General features: G+C 38.8%; 3 protein-coding genes across 3 annotated transcripts; all 3 read left to right on the top strand.

Annotated features, from left to right (window-relative positions):
- Nucleotides 1–222: 222 nt before the first annotated feature.
- LOC307252310 (intelectin-like) lies at nucleotides 223–4,637 on the top strand (the record flags this gene model as incomplete). The annotated part of the gene is made up of 7 exons (XM_080029946.1): nucleotides 223–304; nucleotides 424–552; nucleotides 956–1,203; nucleotides 3,592–3,750; nucleotides 3,890–4,007; nucleotides 4,296–4,399; nucleotides 4,485–4,637. 7 exons carry the CDS (start codon nucleotides 223–225, stop codon nucleotides 4,635–4,637), a joined length of 993 nt encoding a protein of 330 aa, XP_079886072.1.
- An 847-nt stretch (nucleotides 4,638–5,484) lies between these two features.
- On the top strand, nucleotides 5,485–9,384 carry LOC307252309 (intelectin-like; the record flags this gene model as incomplete). The annotated part of the gene is made up of 7 exons (XM_080029945.1): nucleotides 5,485–5,494; nucleotides 6,268–6,426; nucleotides 6,605–6,852; nucleotides 8,372–8,530; nucleotides 8,659–8,776; nucleotides 9,047–9,150; nucleotides 9,247–9,384. 7 exons carry the CDS (start codon nucleotides 5,485–5,487, stop codon nucleotides 9,382–9,384), a joined length of 936 nt encoding a protein of 311 aa, XP_079886071.1.
- Nucleotides 9,385–9,711: 327 nt separating this feature from the next.
- Nucleotides 9,712–13,639, top strand: LOC307252308 (intelectin-like; the record flags this gene model as incomplete). Its single annotated transcript, XM_080029944.1, has 7 exons — nucleotides 9,712–9,742; nucleotides 11,150–11,308; nucleotides 11,487–11,734; nucleotides 12,591–12,749; nucleotides 12,889–13,006; nucleotides 13,295–13,401; nucleotides 13,487–13,639. The coding sequence occupies 7 exons, from the start codon at nucleotides 9,712–9,714 to the stop codon at nucleotides 13,637–13,639; spliced, it is 975 nt and encodes a 324-aa protein (XP_079886070.1).
- Nucleotides 13,640–19,137: the final 5,498 nt, after the last annotated feature.

Here is a 19,137-nt window from a genome sequence, read left to right as displayed (position 1 = left end):
TATCTAACTTTATATTTCCAAATTATGGGGGAAAAACTTGATGCTGGTTTTGAAACCTCTCTTAAAATCTCTGGAAAGTTTTCTTCTCAAACCACTCAACAATTTCTGACTTTGTTAGATCGATGTGTCAGGTTTGCAATACTGTATGTGTGTATAACATACTCGGTAAGAAAAGCTGCTTCTTTAATGTTTAAATGCATTTAATATGTTTTTTTCACAGCCATGATATACAATATACTTTCGTTTTTGGTGGTTGTGGTGTTGGTGTCAAATGAATCCTCTACAGCTGCTCCTTCACACAAAGGTGAAAATACAACACATACATTCAAGACATTTCCTGAATATGGTCATGCACTGTACTTTCCCCCCATACATCAATGCTATGTAACTTTAATATTTGATCAAATGTGGTTCTATGTTCAGTAAATGGAGAGCTACCTCAAACAAATGCCATTGTGTCTGAAGAGAGGACTTTGGAGAAACTGAGCAACAGATCCAGATATGTTGCGAGGAGCTGTAAAGAGATCAGGGAGAGATATAATCAACGAGAAGGTAAGGAGATGCTCTTCATGAAATCGTCTCACGTTAAACAAAGCAATATAAAATTAAGTCTTTAAATTATATAATGTTTAGATTTGGGGCGCCTTTAGCTCAGTTGGTAAGGCGTCCCCCTCCCGGGCCGGGCCCAGCAGCAGACCCGGGTTCGATTCCCACCCGCGGTCGTTCTCTGCATGTCACTCCCCTCTCTGCCCCATTTTCACCTCTGTCTCTCTGCACTATAAATAAAAGCATAAAAATGCCCAAAAAATATCTTTAAATTATATAATGTTTTGAATACCCATTAAGCACATGTTTTGAACAAATATATGGCGTTAAAGTCAATGGTTTAAATCCAATAAATGAAAACAAAAAGTGTATTTTCTCTCCATAAAATGAATACATGTAATATTTCCAGATGGGTTGTACTACCTGACCACTGCTAATGGCATGGTCTATCAGACTTTCTGTGATATGACCACTGCGGGAGGCGGCTGGACGTTGGTGGCGAGCGTCCATGAGAACAGCGTTTATGGAAAGTGCACATTGGGCGACCGCTGGTCGAGCCAACAGGGCAACAACGCTAACCTGCCAGATGGAGACGGGAACTGGTCCAACAGAAACACCTTTGGAACAGCAGAGGGTGCTACCTCAGATGATTTCAAGGTACTTCATCACAGACATGCCACACACAAAAGAAGTCTCACTTGTGGGCCATTGACACACATTTCTGTATTGGATCTCATATTAGGATTTTTTCCAACATGAGTTATTATTGATTATTGATGGGGTCTCACATTACCCATATATTTTCATCCAGAGGGGCCAACACTAATTAAGCACGGGCCCTCAGTCTACTGAGGGACCGTAATTATTACTCTCCACCATACTTATTCTTACTTCTTCTGACTTCTTCCGCCACATTTTCTAACTGTCTCCTCCCACACCGTTGCACTTAGAAACGCAAAAATTTCACACAACGTGCGTCCCCACCCCACGGAGTGTGCTATTATTCAGTTTTTTGAATTTCCGCTAGGGGGCGCTGTTATTAAGCCCCGACTGAAAAAGTTTGAGAGGCCACGCCCCGCACACCGTAAATCCGATTGACTTGAAATTTCTCACACAGGTGTATGTTAGGGTGCTCTACAAAAAAGCCTCTGGGACCATAAAAGTCCTTCGGGGAATATTTTCCGCTAATTAGCATAAACTGAAAAATAGGGTTTTAACCACAACTTAGTCAAATTTTACTCTATCAACACCAAATTTCTCACGGAACCCCGGGGGACTATGACACACATGCCCATAAAAGATTAGTAAGAAAGCTTGAAAAATATGGCCGCCATTGACCAAAACTTTTATGCAGGGGCGGGGCTTAACATAGGTCCTATCATCACCAAACTTGCAGGATATGTGTAGAAGACATGTGGTAGCATGGCCCTCTAAACTTGTCGGGATTAACCAATAGGGGGCGCCACAAATGCCCCCTGACTCTGATTGACTTGAAATGTATTACACTTGTACAGCTCATGGTGCTCTACAATATAGCCTCTCGGACCATAGGGGTCAGCCATGATTATTTTTTCCGCCTCCATTGACCAAAACGTTCACGCAGGAGCGGGGCTTATTAACAAATTGGCCATAACTCTTTAACCATAGGTCCTATCATCATCAAACTTGCTGGGTATGTGCAGAAGTCATGTGGTAGCATGTCCCTCGAAGCTTATCGAGATTAACCCATAGGGGGCGCCACAAATGCCCCCTGACTCTGATTGACTTGAAATTTATTACACTTGTACTATGACGCACGTCTACGAAAAATATTAGTAGGATAGCTTCAAAAACATGGCGGTCATTGACCAAAACGTTTACTCAGGGGCGGGGCCTATCAACAAATTGGCCATAACTCATTGACCATAGGTCCTATCATCATAAAACTTGCAGGATATGTGCAGAAGACATGTGGTGGCATGTCCCTGTAAGCGTGTCTAGAGTAACCCATAGGGGGCGCCACAAATGCGAAAAACATAATTCACAAATGCAATGTTTGACAGGCCACGCCCCTTTCCCCCTGACTCTGATTGACTTATTATTTGTTAGACATGTACAGCTCATGTTGCTCTACAATAAAGCCTCTTGGACCATAGGGGTCAGCCATGATTTTTTTTCTTCCCTAATTTACATGGGTGGCCCGTACTTTCAAAATCTCCGCGGGATTTTCTAGTTACAATTATTTCCCTCTCTGGCTGTCAGAGCCTTTGAAAGGTTACTTAAAGTTGTAGTGGGAAAAGTGAGATCATAAGGCTTTAATAATCAAGCAAAGAGTATTTAATAATCAAGCAAAAGAGTATTCAATCAAACAACAGAGGCTTCATGTTCTATCCAGTAGAACATGGAGGTCCATCCGACCCAGGAAGCCCCGCGATGACTTTCTGAGAAGAATGGCCCCGATCAGCAAGTCACATCTTAAATACAAGTCAGTTCAGCATAGCAAGAATGCTGTGTGTTTCAATTGGCAGTCAGGTGAGGGGAAGGGGGTGGGGGAGGGCTCAGAGACAGACTGTTTACTGTTGCAGGGGGGGTATCCAAGGGGGGGGGGGTGGGGTTGGGGGTTGGGGAGCTACAGTCTGAGTACTCTTCAATACACATTTGAGGAATTTAACCTTAGACATACAGGAGTAATACAAGATAAATACAATGTTTCCTATTACATTAATAAGCATTCCAACATTCAATATCTGCCACCACAAAGTCTAGTAACTGAGAGTAAGAAGGACTTACTTTTACTATACTTTTTAATTCCCAAATTATCATTTTAATTTTATTTAATTTTATTATTAGTCAATACAAGTTAGAAGTGTATTCTCAAGCCTCAAGACAGAACAATCTACACTGCCTGTTTGAGTTGGCAAACAACTGAAATTTGATCCAAACTATAATTAGTTGGAAAAAATTGTCAAAAACAACTATTCCACTTCATTTTTTAGCTATGCAATAAAGTACAATGTCATATCAACCACAATTAGAATCATGAAGAAAGTGTGTATACTTTCACAGAATCCAGGTTACTATGATATACATGCTGAAGACATGTCCGTGTGGCATGTTCCTAACAACTTCCCACTGGATCACTGGAACCTGGCAGCCATCCTCCGCTACCACACTAACAACCGCTTCCTCCGCCTGTACGGAGGGAACCTCCTTCAGCTCTTCAAGGTAACTTGGGTAACTTTCATGTTGAATTATAATCTAGCTAAGAAATGGATAAAATATAGAATACAACAGTATGTCAAGAGCATCTAACTACCCAAGCAAACTTACAAGTCTATGCACTAAAATTGTACCATTCTTTCAGCAACATCCAGTGAGATACAACATTGGTTCTTGTAGCAACAGAGGGCCAGCAGTTCCTATTGTGTATGACCATGGAGACAGGGAGTCCACCAGAATGTTATATGGACCACACCCAAGAGGTAAAAACCTCATGTAGAGAAAGTGATAATAAAAAGATGTTTGGATTAATGGATCAACATCAATCTGGAATGGCAGGTTACAAATATCTAATACAAATGTTGTCAATTTGATCAGATAAAGAAAGAAGAAGCTTACTGTATACATTTACCGCAAACTTAGGAGCAATTAAAAATTCCATTACATTTCAAGGTTACAGGTTTTATTTTAATGATGTACTGATATAAAGGACCCTAACTAGACCAAATTCATCCTGCTGTCATCAAGGTTTTTTTCTGTTCATATGATAGCGGAGTTTGAACCAGGTTTCATCACATTCAGACCAATAAACAATGAACGTGCAGCCATGGCTATCTGCTCTGGGGTCAAACCAACCGGATGCCACACTGAACATGTAAGTTTGAATCCATCACCACACTTCTTCTGTTTGTCTGTCAGTCAACGTAGTGTAATAATCACATTGTTTTGTATGTTTCCAGTACTGTATAGGAGGAGGTGGATATTTCCCAGAGGCAAACCCAAACCAGTGTGGTGACTTCCCATCATTTGACTGGGACAGACTGGGAATGGACCAAGGCTGGAGCTCTTCCAAAGAGATGCTTGAGGCTGCTGTTTTACTGTTCTACCGCTGATAGGACTATTTGTAGCACTGCACTTGGCGAAGACCTTGGAGTTAAAGGTCAAGGTTGGAAGCGGCTTTGCACATGACAAATGACAATTTTTCTTGGACGTCTGCTAGACTCATCAATGTTTGATATGACAGAATTTCTACCAAGTCATTGAAACGTCAATGTTTGTAAAATGAATGTTAAACATTTCTCAATAAATAAATTCATTTTCAAATATGATTTAAATGCCCCATGATGGATTAGACCACTTTCCCAGCTTTTCCACCGTGGCACACCTGGCCCCTCTGGTCATGGAATGAGGGATGAGGTAAATTAAATAATTGAATTAAAAGATCATAATAATAATTATAACACAAGATCCTACGTCTTCGAAGTGGTTAGTGCTGTCTGTGAGTGGACTATGTGGAATGTGCCCTTTTCTGAGTGAACTTCTATAAATTGTACATTTGTGATACTGCATATATCTTTTTATTCTTAAATCGATAATTTACATCTCACTTCTTTCTAAAAAAGAAAATAACTCATTCATTATCAGAGAGACATTGACTTGATGAGGGAAATACAACAGAAATTAAGTAAAACACAACAAAAATTAGTTTTTAAGTCATTTCCAAACCCTAATTCACTTTTTGCAGGGTTTCTTTTTGGGCATTTTTCTTTCCCATGGTCTGCTGCTTCTATGGGCGGGCACTCTAACCACTACACCACGAGCACTACACTGTTTAATTCATATGCTGTTTTGAATATTAGATTTTGTCAGCTACCAGTGGCCCTTCGCCCTGTAAATCATGTAGACAATTTATGACAGTTCCTAAGCCAATGGCAGTCAAACATTAATGCCTACAGTTTAATGACACAAGGTATAAGAACAAGATAAGAGAAGACCTTTGGGATCATTGTGTCTGTATTTTAGTATATTTTAACTGAATGTTTCGTTGTCTGAGTGCAATAATACAATACATATTGTGTACATATAAATGCATTTGTACTTTGAGCCACTTGCAAAGGTCAACAGAGACTCACATACAAGGATATATATAGTTGTGAAGATCGAGAATATACCAGAACACATCTGAAAGCGATCAACACTGGTAGGACATATATATTTTGTTACTAAATAAAGGTGCACTGGGGATGGGGATTTGGCCTATAGTATTTAAGTGCGGTTCAGACTTAATGAACCTTGATATGTGGATAAATGTTCTTGTCTCCATATTTTACTTTATATTTCCGAATAATGGGTGGAAAACTTGATGCTAGTTCTGAAACCTGTATTAAATCTCTGGAAAGTTCTTCTCAAACCACTCAATAATTTCTGACTTTGGTAGATCGAGTTATCAGGTTTGCAATACTTTATGTGTGTATAGGATAACATTCCCTGTAATAAAAGCGTCTTCTTTAATGTTTGAATGCATATAATATGTTTCTTTCACAGCCATGTTTTACTATATACTTTCGTTTTCGGTGGTTGTGGTGTTAGTGTCAAATGCTTCCTCTACAACTGCTCCCTCACAAAAAGGTCAAATACAACACATACATTCAAGCCATTTCCTGTATATGCTCATGCACTGTACTTTCCCCCCATACATCAATGCTAACTTTAATATTTTATAAAACATAGTTTTAATTTCAGTAAATGAAGAGCTTCCCCACACAAAACACATCTTGTTGGAGAAGAGGATTCAGAACTTCACCAGGACAAGCTTCCAACATTTGGAGAAACTGAGCAACAGATCCAGTTATGTTGCAAGGAGCTGTAAAGAGATCATGGACAGATATGATGAACGAGAAGGTAAGGAGATGTTCTTAATGCAATCATCTCACATTGAACACAGGTAATTCTAAAGAAACAGAAAATGTAAAGTCCAGAAATAATACAATGTGTTGAAATAGCATCAAGCACATGTTTTGAACAAATATAGGGCGTTCAAAGTATTTTCTCTCAATAACATTTACTTTCATATTTCCAGATGGGTTGTACTACCTGACCACTGCTAATGGCATGGTCTATCAGACTTTCTGTGATATGACCACTGCGGGAGGCGGCTGGACGTTGGTGGCGAGCGTCCATGAGAACAGCGTTTATGGAAAGTGCACATTGGGCGACCGCTGGTCGATCCAACAGGGCAACAACGCTAACCTGCCAGATGGAGACGGGAACTGGTCCAACAGAAACACCTTTGGAACAGCAGAGGGTGCTACCTCAGATGATTTCAAGGTACTTCATCACAGACATGCCACACACAAAAGAAGTCTCTCTTGTGGGCCATTGACACACATTTCTGAATCAGATCTCATATTAGGATTTTTTCCAACAATATTCCAATATTTTTGATTATTGAAGGGACATCACATGAATGTTTTTCCCATGCGTTTTCATCCAGAGGGGAAAAACTATTTACAATTATTTCCCTCTCTGGCTGTCAGAGCCTTTGAAATGTTACTTAAAATGTAATTACTGATGGTAATAGTATAAAGGACTTTATAAAAAAAATGTATACTTAAAGCCACTACGAGTAACTTTGTCAGTTGGCGGCCCCTTTGGACAAAAGCGGTAGTATTTTTACGACGCCAGCTGTCATAAAGCTGTTTTCTAGCGCGTGCCGACCGTGCGAGTGTCAAATGATTAGGACGCAATATAGTGCATGTCCGTGTGTTTAAAGTGTGAGGGCACCGGACTCTATTTGGCTCCGTGAGAGTGGTTAGTGACTCTGCATCAAATAATGCCTGTCAGTGCCACACACAACTGATTGCAATGAGTTGATGCAGGTTCACTAACCACTCGCACAGAGCTGAAAGATTCCGTGTCCTCACAGAAAGCGAATGAACGAGAGGTAGTTTGTATGGATCACGATGAGGTAATGTGTTTATGTTGTTGTAAATAATGACTATTTCAGATGAATAATGGTCATCTGATGATGGTGAAGCAAAGTAAACTTTGTTTTAGTACCGCTCATTCATTTAGGGTAAACACTGCAGTCTAGTTCACTCCTGTGAAATTGTTTACACGTTGCTTGGCAACGCCCTCCTCCCTCCCGTATATCACTCTCCCTTTTAGCTTTTCTTCATTGCATTTTATTTTTTTTCTTTGATGGTTCAGCCCTGTTATCAGTCATTATGACGACAAATAACTGTCTCAAACAAGGCTCCCGCTCCCCTTCCCTCACCTGGAGGGATAGGTTTCTCAAATCGCGTTGCTGCGCTACACTGAAATCTGCGACCAATACGGATATGTGACCATAGAGCCTGCATGCGCAAACCGAAAATCGGACTGGGTGTGCGACCAGACCAAATACAGTAATAAAAACTATATAAAAACGTCTTTCTTTGCACTGATGGTCTCGTTTGCTGTTAAAGGTAATTTATGATTATCAGAGGAAACATGATGCTGTTTAAAATATATTTAAATGTTACTCGTAGTGGCTTTAAAATTCTAATTAAAATGTTTAATACATAGAACAACACAGCCAGGCACTACTACATCGATTGGACTTCATACTATTAATTCCAAAATTAACATAATCATTTTATCAGTCAATAAAAGTCAGAAATGTATTCTCAAGTCTCAAGTCAGAACACTCAACACTGTCTGTTTGAGTCGGCAAACAACTGGGATGGGATCCAAATCACACTTAGTTGGACCTTTTTTTTTTAGCAATTCCACCTCATGTTTCCACCTCAAGCTATGCAAAACAAGTTCAATGTGAAACAAAATTAGAACCAGGACACTTTCACAGAATCCAGGTTACTATGATATATACGCTGAAGACATGTCCGTGTGGCATGTTCCTAACAACTTCCCACTGGATCACTGGAACCTGGCAGCCATCCTCCGCTACCACACTAACAACCGCTTCCTCCGCATGTACGGAGGGAACCTCCTTCAGCTCTTCAAGGTAACTTAGTTGTGTATTTATGTTGAATTATAAGCTGGTAACAAATGATTACATTTAAAAATACTAGACTAATTAAATACCCAAGCAAGCCTGAAGGTCTGTGCACTTAAATTGTCCCCTTCTTTCAGCAACATCCAGTGAGATACAACATTGGTTCTTGTAGCAACAGAGGGCCAGCTGTTCCTATTGTGTATGACCATGGAGACAGAGAGTCCACCAGAATGTTATATGGACCACACTCAAGAGGTAAAAACCTCATGTAGAGAAAGTGATAATAAAAAGATGTTTCACAATAATGAATTAACATTAATCTGGAATGCCCAATTCAAATATCTTATACTAATTTTGTCAGATTTTACGAAAAGCGTTCTCTATAAACGTACCACAAATTTAGGAGCTATTTCCAAAAAATGTCAAGGTTTAAGGTTTTATTTCAATTATGAAATGACAGAAATGACCCTAACTAGACCAAATTCATCCTGCTGTCATCAAGTTTTTTTTCTGTTCATATGATAGCGGAGTTTGAACCAGGTTTCATCACATTCAGACCAATAAACAATGAACGTGCAGCCATGGCTATCTGCTCTGGGGTCAAACCAACTGGATGCAACACTGAACATGTAAGTTTGAATCCAACACCACACTTCTCCTGTCAGTGAGTCAGTCAACAGTGCAAAAGATGGGTAGTGTAATCCCATTGTTTTGTGTGTTTACAGTACTGTATAGGAGGAGGGGGATATTTCCCAGAGGGAAACCCAAACCAGTGTGGAGACTTCCCAGCATTTGAAGCTCACCAAAACTGGAACCCTCCCAAAGAGATGATTGAGGCTGCTGTTTTACTGTTCTACCGCTAATAGAACTTTTTGTAGCACTGAACTTGATGGTGATCTTGGAGTACAAGGTCAAGGCTGCAAGCGGCTTGCAGATGACAAATGACAATGTTCTTGGACAACACTGTTTGGAGGAAGAATATGCAGTAAAGATTCAGTACTGCATAGTCCATGATGAGTAGACAAGGTTGCACTGACACTGACCTTTCATCAAACGTCTGCCAGACTCATCAATGTTTGATTTGACAGGATTTTCAACCAAATCAATGTCTGTGAAATGTCTGTGAAATTAATGATGATCATTTCTCAATAAATAAATACATTTAGAATATGATTTACAGTAAATGCACCATGATCCACTGTGGCACACCTGGCCCCTCAGGTCATGGAATGAGGGATGAGGGAAATAAAATTATCAAATTAAAAGATCATAATAATAATTATAACAAAATATCTTACGTCTTTGAAGTGGTTAGCCAGTGGACTATTTGGAATGTGCCCTTTTCTGAGTGAACTTTTATAAATTGTAAATGTGTGATACTACATATATCTTTTTATGAATAAATAATGTACACCTCACTTCTTTCTAAAAAAGAAAAAAACTCATTCATTATCAGTGAGACATTGATTTGATGAGGGAAATACAACAGACATGAAGTAAAACAAAACAGAGAAAACATCTTAATTTGTTTTTTAAGTAATTTCCAAACCCTAAACTCAGTTTTAGCAGTTTTTTTAAAGATTATTTTTGGGCATTTGTATGCTTTATGAGATAGAGCAGAGAGACATAGATGAAATGGGGCACAGATGGGAATGTCATTCAGAAAACGACCACTAACTCTACCCACTACACCACGATCACTACACTGTTTAATTCATATGCTGTTTTGAATATTAGATTTTGTCAGCTACTACTAGCCCTTCGCCCTGTAATTCATGTGGATAATTTATAACAGTTCCTAAGCCAATGGCAGTCAAACATTAATGCCTACACTTTAATGACACAAGGTATCAGAACAAGATAACAGAAGACCTTTGGGATCATTATGACTGTATTTTATTATATATTCACTGAATGTTTCCTTGTCTGAGTGCTGTTTCGGTAAATAATACAATACATATTGTGTAAATATTAATCAATTCGTACTTTGAGCCACTTGCAAAGGTCAACAGACACTTGTGTGCAAGGATATATATAGTTGTGAAGATCGAGAATACACCACAACACATCTGAAAGCGATCAACACTGGTAGGACATATATATTTTGTTACAAAAAAAAGGTGCACTGGGGATGGGGATTTGGCTTAGTATTGAAGTGCTCTTCAGACTACCTTATTATGTGGATAATTGTTCTTTCCAACATCTTTCCATATCTAACTTTATATTTCCAAATTATGGGGGAAAAACTTGATGCTGGTTTTGAAACCTGTCTTAAAATCTCTGGAAAGTTTTCTTCTCAAACCACTCAAAAATTTCTGACTTTGTTAGATCGATGTGTCAGGTTTGCAACACTGTATGTGTGTATGGGATAACATACTCGGTAAGAAAAAGGGGCTTCTTTAATGTTTAAATGCATTTAATATGTTTTTTTCACAGCCATGATATACAATATACTTTCGTTTTCGGTGGTTGTGGTGTTAGTGTCAAATGCTTCCTCTGCTCCCTCACAAAAAGGTAAAATACAACACATACATTCAAGCCATTTCCTGTATATGCTCATGCACTGTACTTTCCCCCCATACATCAATGCTAACTTTAATATTTTATAAAACATAGTTTTAATTTCAGTAAATGAAGAGCTTCCCCACACAAAACACATCTTGTTGGAGGAGAGGATTCAGAACTTCACCAGGACAAGCTTCCAACATTTGGAGAAACTGAGCAACAGATCCAGATATGTTGCAAGGAGCTGTAAAGAGATCATGGACAGATATGATGAACGAGAAGGTGAGGAGATGTTCTTAATGCAATCATCTCACATTGAACACAGGTAATTCTAAAGAAACAGAAAATGTAAAGTCCAGAAATAATACAATGTGTTGAAATAGCATCAAGCACATGTTTTGAACAAATATAGGGCGTTCAAAGTATTTTCTCTCAATAACATTTACTTTCATATTTCCAGATGGGTTGTACTACCTGACCACTGCTAATGGCATGGTCTATCAGACTTTCTGTGATATGACCACTGCGGGAGGCGGCTGGACGTTGGTGGCGAGCGTCCATGAGAACAGCGTTTATGGAAAGTGCACATTGGGCGACCGCTGGTCGAGCCAACAGGGCAACAACGCTAACCTGCCAGATGGAGACGGGAACTGGTCCAACAGAAACACATTTGGAACAGCAGAGGGTGCTACCTCAGATGATTTCAAGGTACTTCATCACAGACATGCCACACACAAAAGAAGTCTCTCTTGTGGGCCAATCACACACATTTCTGAATTGGATCTCATATTAGGATTTTTTCCAACATGAAATATTAAATATTGTAGATTGTACTGTATCTTTTATGTATTTATTTTGAAATAGATTGACTTCGTACTGAGTAACGGATTGATATATCCCTTTTCCTATATGAAACTCATCTTGCACATGTGGACATGTCACTGGATGATTTAAACTTTTATATCATGGTAGTGCAAGATGAAACAATCATGGATAACCAAAGTCTTATGGTCTTGCCATCTGGGGACATTGAATACAATATGTGTACCAAATGATTCAATAGTTTTAATGATATTTCACTCACAACAAAAAATGCCAACCTCATGGTGGTGCTAAAGGTAAAGTCAGTTCACCACCATCTTGTGGGGAATATGAATGTCTATACACAATATTTTGGCAATATATCTGATGAGATATTTAAGTCTGTACCAATGTAGTGGAGGGTTAAGACAGGAATAGCCCAGCCTGATCCCTGTAGTATTGTACCCAAACATTTTCCTGCTGAGGAGCAAATTTTCTTTCCAATGATCTCTCTCTCTGGGAGTCAGAGCCTTTGCAACGTTACTTAAAGTCTAGTAACTGAGTAAATGAGCAAAAACAACAATTCCACCTAATGTTTGAGCTATGCAAAATACAGTAAGTGCAATGTTATATTACTGTAACCACAATTAGAATCAGCGCTCAATTGAGTGGAAGTACTAAGCGGGCGGTGCCAGGCTAGCTATGCAAAATAAGTTCAATGTGAAACAAAATTAGAACCATGACAATGTGTATACTTTCACAGAATCCAGGTTACTATGATATACACGCTGAAGACATGTCCGTGTGGCATGTTCCTAACAACTTCCCACTGGATCACTGGAACCTGGCAGCCATCCTCCGCTACCACACTAACAACCGCTTCCTCCGCCTGTACGGAGGGAACCTCCTTCAGCTCTTCAAGGTAACTTGGGTAACTTTCATGTTGAATTATAATCTAGCTAAGAAATGGATAAAATATAGAATACAACAGTATGTCAAGAGCATCTAACTACCCAAGCAAACTTACAAGTCTATGCACTTAAATTGTACCATTCTTTCAGCAACATCCAGTGAGATACAACATTGGTTCTTGTAGCAACAGAGGGCCAGCTGTTCCTATTGTGTATGACCATGGAGACAGAGAGTCCACCAGAATGTTATATGGACCACACCCAAGAGGTAAAAACCTCATGTAGAGAAAGTGATAATAAAAAGATTTTTGGATTAATGGATCAACATCAATCTGGAATGGCAGGTTACAAATATCTAATACAAATGTTGTCAATTTTATCAGATAAAGAAAGAGGAAGCTTACTGTATACATTTACCACAAACTTAGGAGCAATTAAAAATTCCATTACATTTCAAGGTTACAGGTTTTATTTTAATGATGTACTGATATAAATGACCCTAACTAGACCAAATTCATCCCACTGTAATCAAGGTTTTTTTCTGTTCATATGATAGCGGAGTTTGAACCAGGTTTCATCACATTCAGACCAATAAACAATGAACGTGCAGCCATGGCTATCTGCTCTGGGGTCAAGCCAACCACAGGATGCAACACTGAACATGTAAGTTTGAATCCATCACCACACTTCTTCTGTTTGTCAGTCAGTCAACGTAGTGTACTGATCACATTGTTTTCTGTGCTTTCAGTACTGTATAGGAGGAGGTGGATATTTCGCAGAGGCAAACCCAAACCAGTGTGGTGACTTCCCATCATTTGACAATGACAGACTGGGAATGAGCCAAGGCTGGAGCTCTTCCAAAGAGATGCTTGAGGCTGCTGTTTTACTGTTCTACCGCTGATAGGACTATTTGTAGCACTGCACTTGGCAAAGACCTTGGAGTTAAAGGTCAAGGTTGCAAGCGGCTTTGCACATGACAAATGACAATTTTCTTGGACGTCTGCCAGACTCATCAATGTTTGATATGACAGAATTTCTACCAAGTCATTGAAACGTCAATGTCTGTAAAATGAATGATAAACATTTCTCAATAAATAAATAAATTTTCACATATGATTTAAATGCCCCATGATGGATTAGACCACTTTCCCAGCTTTTCCACTGTGGCACACCTGGCCCCTCTGGTCATGGCATGAGGGATGAGGTACATTAAATAATTGAATTAAAAGATCATAATAATAATTATAACACAAGATCCTACATCTTCGAAGTGGTTAGTGGTGTCTTTTAGTGGACTACCCTACTTTCCGTACTATATGCCGCACTGGACAATAAGCCGCAGGTGTTATAATGTTTAATTACCATATGTAAGAGTTCGTGCACAGAGGGGATTGTCAGGAAAGAGATGGCTGCTTGAGGAAGCTCCCACATTTCAACAAACAAGTTGCATATTTGCATAACGTACGTAAGTGTTACCATTTTGTGCAATAGTAGCTATTAGGGATGGGCACGAGTGTTTTCGCTACTCGTGTGATCGCTTGCATTCCTCGAGGATCAATCGATTCCTCGTTAAACTTTTTTCTATTTTTAGGACGCAACGCATCTGTCTACAGAACAACGGTTGACCGCAATAAAGCGCTCAATGCTTATGTCAAACAGTCACAGTTGCCATATGATATTAAGGATTTATTTTCCACAAGTTTAAAACACATTTTCCTAACTGAAAGTAATTAAATAAGCGGGCCACAATTTAAACCGATCGAGTAGGTCTGCGGTGGAGAGAGAAAAAAGAGAGAGAAAAAGCATGGGCTGTAGTTGGCTAACATTCAAAATAGACATTTAAAATAAGAAGGGCAGCAAATACAATACAATTATTGTCCTACAATTTAAACACATAGATAGGCTAAATAACTCACCAAAGCAGTAGAAGTAGTAGGCTAGTATATCCAACCGCGTAATGCTCACTCCTGTCCGTGACTAATTACCGCGACTAATTCCTCGTTAACGGAACGTTACACCGTCGGCTTTTGAATCTCAATCCTATATTCCATAATAAAGGCTTCTTAAATGTCGTTTGCTCGAATGTGCCCGAAGTCAGCCTGGCTTCTTTACGTGACTTTCCAAGTTTTCCAGCACCGCATTCAGCTCCGCGGTGCTGTGGAGACCACACACTGGCTGCGCTGCACGGAGGTGGCAGTTATTTGTGGTTTCTGTTTGACACAACGCTTAGTTTATTTAACTTGGATCAAAATATTTAATTTTGTTAAACTTTATATCCGTTTTGTGCCGTTTTGTACACGTATATAACATTTTAAAATAGGGGCGGCCGGCCGGCCGGCCTAAAGGCTACAAACACTAAAAAAAACAAAAAACGATTTTCCTCATCCACCAATCGAGATCATTTGAAACGAGGAGTACTCGAGTACTCGATTACTAACGCCCATCCCCAGTAGCTACAGAATATATACTGTGCTGTGTAATAACAGGGTCGAAAAACGGGGAAAAAGTCGCGGCTTGTAGGCCGAAAAGTACGGTATTTGGAATGTGCCCTTTTCTGAGTGAACTTCTATGAATTGCACATTTGTGATAGCCTACTGCATATATCTTTCTATTCTTAACCTTCCTCTCGTGTTAGGGTCGCCACCGACCCGTTTTGGATTTCAAATGCATAAAAGAACCACTTACATTTTGTTTATTGCATCAAAATTTCTTGACTTTGTCAGGAACCTCTATTTCAACAAAATAGAAAAAATAAAACATGTTTCACTTAATTATAAAATGCTCTGGTGGAAATTATAACACTGGTGGTGTTAGGGTCGTTTTTGACCCGGTTATAGAATAAGATGTAAAAAACAATAACTAGAGCCAAAAATGAAATCATAAGTGCACTGTCAGCCAACACAATGACAGTCAGCTCCTCTTCCAATCATGTGAGCTCTGGGGGGGTTCTCATTTCGACTTTTTTTTGCCTTTATACCTGCATGAAAGGGAAACAAACAGACGGGCATATCCAGACATGTGAGGTCAATTCAATATAGAGATGGTGACTTGCAGAGTGCACATCTCCTATTTTCAGAATTCAAAAATGAGGAGATATACAGTGAGCCAAGTTCTGGATCATGTTTTTGGTGAAAATGGCCACCTGATTCTATAAATAAGAGGTGTCAGGTCTGCCGAAGCACTAAGGACAGAAAGATAAAAGTATTGTGCTTTACCTGCAAGAAATATTTCTGCAAAGAACACTAAAAGTGTTGCCCTTTGTCACACATCTGAACACACAACCAAACATGTGCACACAGAGACTTTTACTCTGTTTTTTTTTACTAGTTTTGGAACTAGTAATTGATTTCGATTGGTTTGATTTGTTGATTAGTTGTTGTTTATTTGACCTTACAAATCTATATTTTGTGTGGTGACTTGTTCTGGTTTTCATTGTGTGTTTGTATAATGCTGAAATAAAAGTTTTTTTGCTGTTTTCTGAAATAAATATATATGGGTCGTAATTGACCAGTAACACCGTAGATGTTAAAAAGGTCAATAATATTAATATGAAAAAATAAATAAAACAAATTTAGTTAAAAAATGTGTTCTCATACCCCTCAGTAATAATCAGGTAACACAACAACCAAATATTTATTTATATGATTCTCTTGAGGTTAATTTTACAATTTTTTTTATTGAAATTGAGGCGGATACCGACAAAAAAAAGGCCCAGCCGCCTACACCAAAAATATTAAAAACAATATTTTCATGGATAAGGAAGCCTAACAAGGTAACCAAGAGATGAGAAACAAACTGGATGATAGATAATTGTTTTTAGTGTTTTTTACAGCTGATTTCAGACACGGGTCGAAACCGACCCGCTAACACCATGGATGGTAGCAGAAAGTTAACACAGGAGGAAGGTTAAATCGATCATTTACATCTCACTTCTTTCTAAAAAAGAAAATAACTCATTCATTATCAGAGAGACATTGACTTGATGAGGGAAATACAACAGAAATGAAGTAAAACACAACAAAAAAGAGAAAACATCTTCATTTGTTTTTTAAGTCATTTCCAAACCCTAATTCACTTTTTGCAGGGTTTCTTTTTGGGCATTTTTCTTTCCCATGGTCTGCTGCTTCTATGGGCGGGCACTCTAACCACTACACCATGAGCACTACACTGTTTAATTCATATGCTGTTTTGAATATTAGATTTTGTCAGCTACCAGTGGCCCTTCGCCCTGTAAATCATGTGGACAATTTATGACAGTTCCTAAGCCAATGGCAGTCAAACATTAATGCCTACAGTTTAATGACACAAGGTATAAGAACAAGATAAGAGAAGACTTTTGGGATCACTGTGTCTGTATTTTAGTATATTTTAACTGAATGTTTTGTTGTCTGAGTGCTGTTTCTGTAAATAATACAATACATATTGTGTAAATATAAATTAATTTGTACTTTGAGCCACTTGCAAAGGTCAACAGTGACTTGCTTACAAGGATATATATAGTTGTGAAGTTCGAGAATATATAAGAACACATCTGAAAGCGATCAACACTGGTAGGACATACAGGTGAAACTCGAAAAATTAAAATATCGTGCAAAAGTTAATTTATTTCAGTAATTCAACCTAAATGGTGAAACTAATATATTATATAGAGTCATTACATTCAAAGTGAGATATTTCCAGCCTTTATTTGTTATAATTGTGATTATTATGGCTTACAGTTTATGAAAACCCCAAATTCAAAATCTCAGAAAATTAGAATATTACATCAAATCAATAAAAAAAATATTTTAAATACAGAAATGTCAGCCCTCTAGAAAGTATAATCATGCATATGTACTAGGTACTTGGTTTGGGCCCCTTTTGCATGAATTATTGCTTCAATGCGGGATGGCATGGATGCTATCAGTCTGTGGCACTGCTGAGGTGTTATGGAAGCCCAGGTTGCTTTGATAGAGGCCTTCAGCTTGTCTGTATTGTTGGGTCTGGTGTGTCTCATCTGCCTCTTGACAATACTCCATAGTTTCTCTATTGGGTTCAGGTCAGGAGAGTTGTCTGGCCAATCAACACAGTAATACCATGGTCAGTCAATCAGTTACTTGTGGTTTTGGCACTGTGGACAGGTGTCAAGTCTTGCTAGAAAAAGTAATTCAGCATCTCCATAAAGCTTGTCAACAGACAGGAGCATGAAGTGCCCTAAAATCTCCTGGTAGACAGCTGTGGTGACTTTGGACTTGATAACACAGTGGACCAACACCATCAGATGACATGGTGCCTCAAATCATCACTGACTGTTGAAACTTGACAGTGGTCTTCAAGCCCCTTGGATTCTGTGCCTCTCCACTCTTCCTCTAGACTGTGGGACCTTGATTTCCAAATGAAACGCAACATTTAATTTGGATCAGTGATGATTTGAGGTATCATGTCATCTGATGCTGTTAGTCCTCTGTGTTATCAAGTCCAAAGTCACCACAGCCATCAACCAGAAGATTTTTGAGCCCTTCATGCTTCTGTCTGTTGACAAGCTTTATGGTGATGACAATTTCCATTTCCAGCTAGACTTGGCACCTGCCCACAGTACCATAAACCACTGGTAACTGGTTGACTGACAATGGTATTACTGTGCATGAATGGCCAGACAACTCTCCTGACCTGAACTCCATAGAGAAACTATGGACTATTGTCAAGAGGAAGATGATACACACTAGACCCAACAATACAGACGAGCTGAAGGCCACTATCAAAGTAACATGGGCTTCCATAACACCTCAGCAGTGCCACAGACTGATAGCATCCATGCCATGCCGCATTGAGGCAAGAATTTGTGCAAAAGGGGCCCAAACAAAGTACTTAGTACGTATGCATGATTATACTTTCTAGAGGGCCGACATTTCTGTATTTAAAAACCTTTTTTTATTGATTTTATGTAATATTCTAATTTTCTGAGATTTTGAATTTGGGGTTTTTATAAACTGTAAGCCATAATAATCACAATTATAACAAATAAAGGCTTCACATATCTCACTTTGCATGTAATGAGTCTGTATAAGATATTATTTTCACCTTTAAAGTTGAATTACTGAAATAAATGAACTTTTGCACGATATTCTAATTTTTCGAGTTTCACCTGTATATATTTTGTTACAAAAGAAAGGTGCACTGGGGATGGGGATTTGGCTTAGTATTGAAGTGCGGTTCAGACATAATGAACCTTGATATGTGGATAAATGTTCTTGTCTCCATATCTTACTTTATATTTCCGAATTATGGGTGGAAAACTTGATGCTAGTTCTGAAACCTGTATTAAATCTCTGGAAAGTTCTTCTCAAACCACTCAAAAATTTCTGACTTTGTTAGATCGATGTGTCAGGTTTGCAATACTTTATGTGTGTATAGGATAAC

This window comes from Ammodytes marinus, assembly GCF_949987685.1.
Source record: "Ammodytes marinus genome assembly, chromosome: 6".
Lineage (NCBI taxonomy): Eukaryota > Metazoa > Chordata > Actinopteri > Uranoscopiformes > Ammodytidae > Ammodytes > Ammodytes marinus.
The sequence above is the reverse complement of the archived record's forward strand: the minus strand, read 5'-3'. Positions and strand labels throughout refer to the sequence as shown.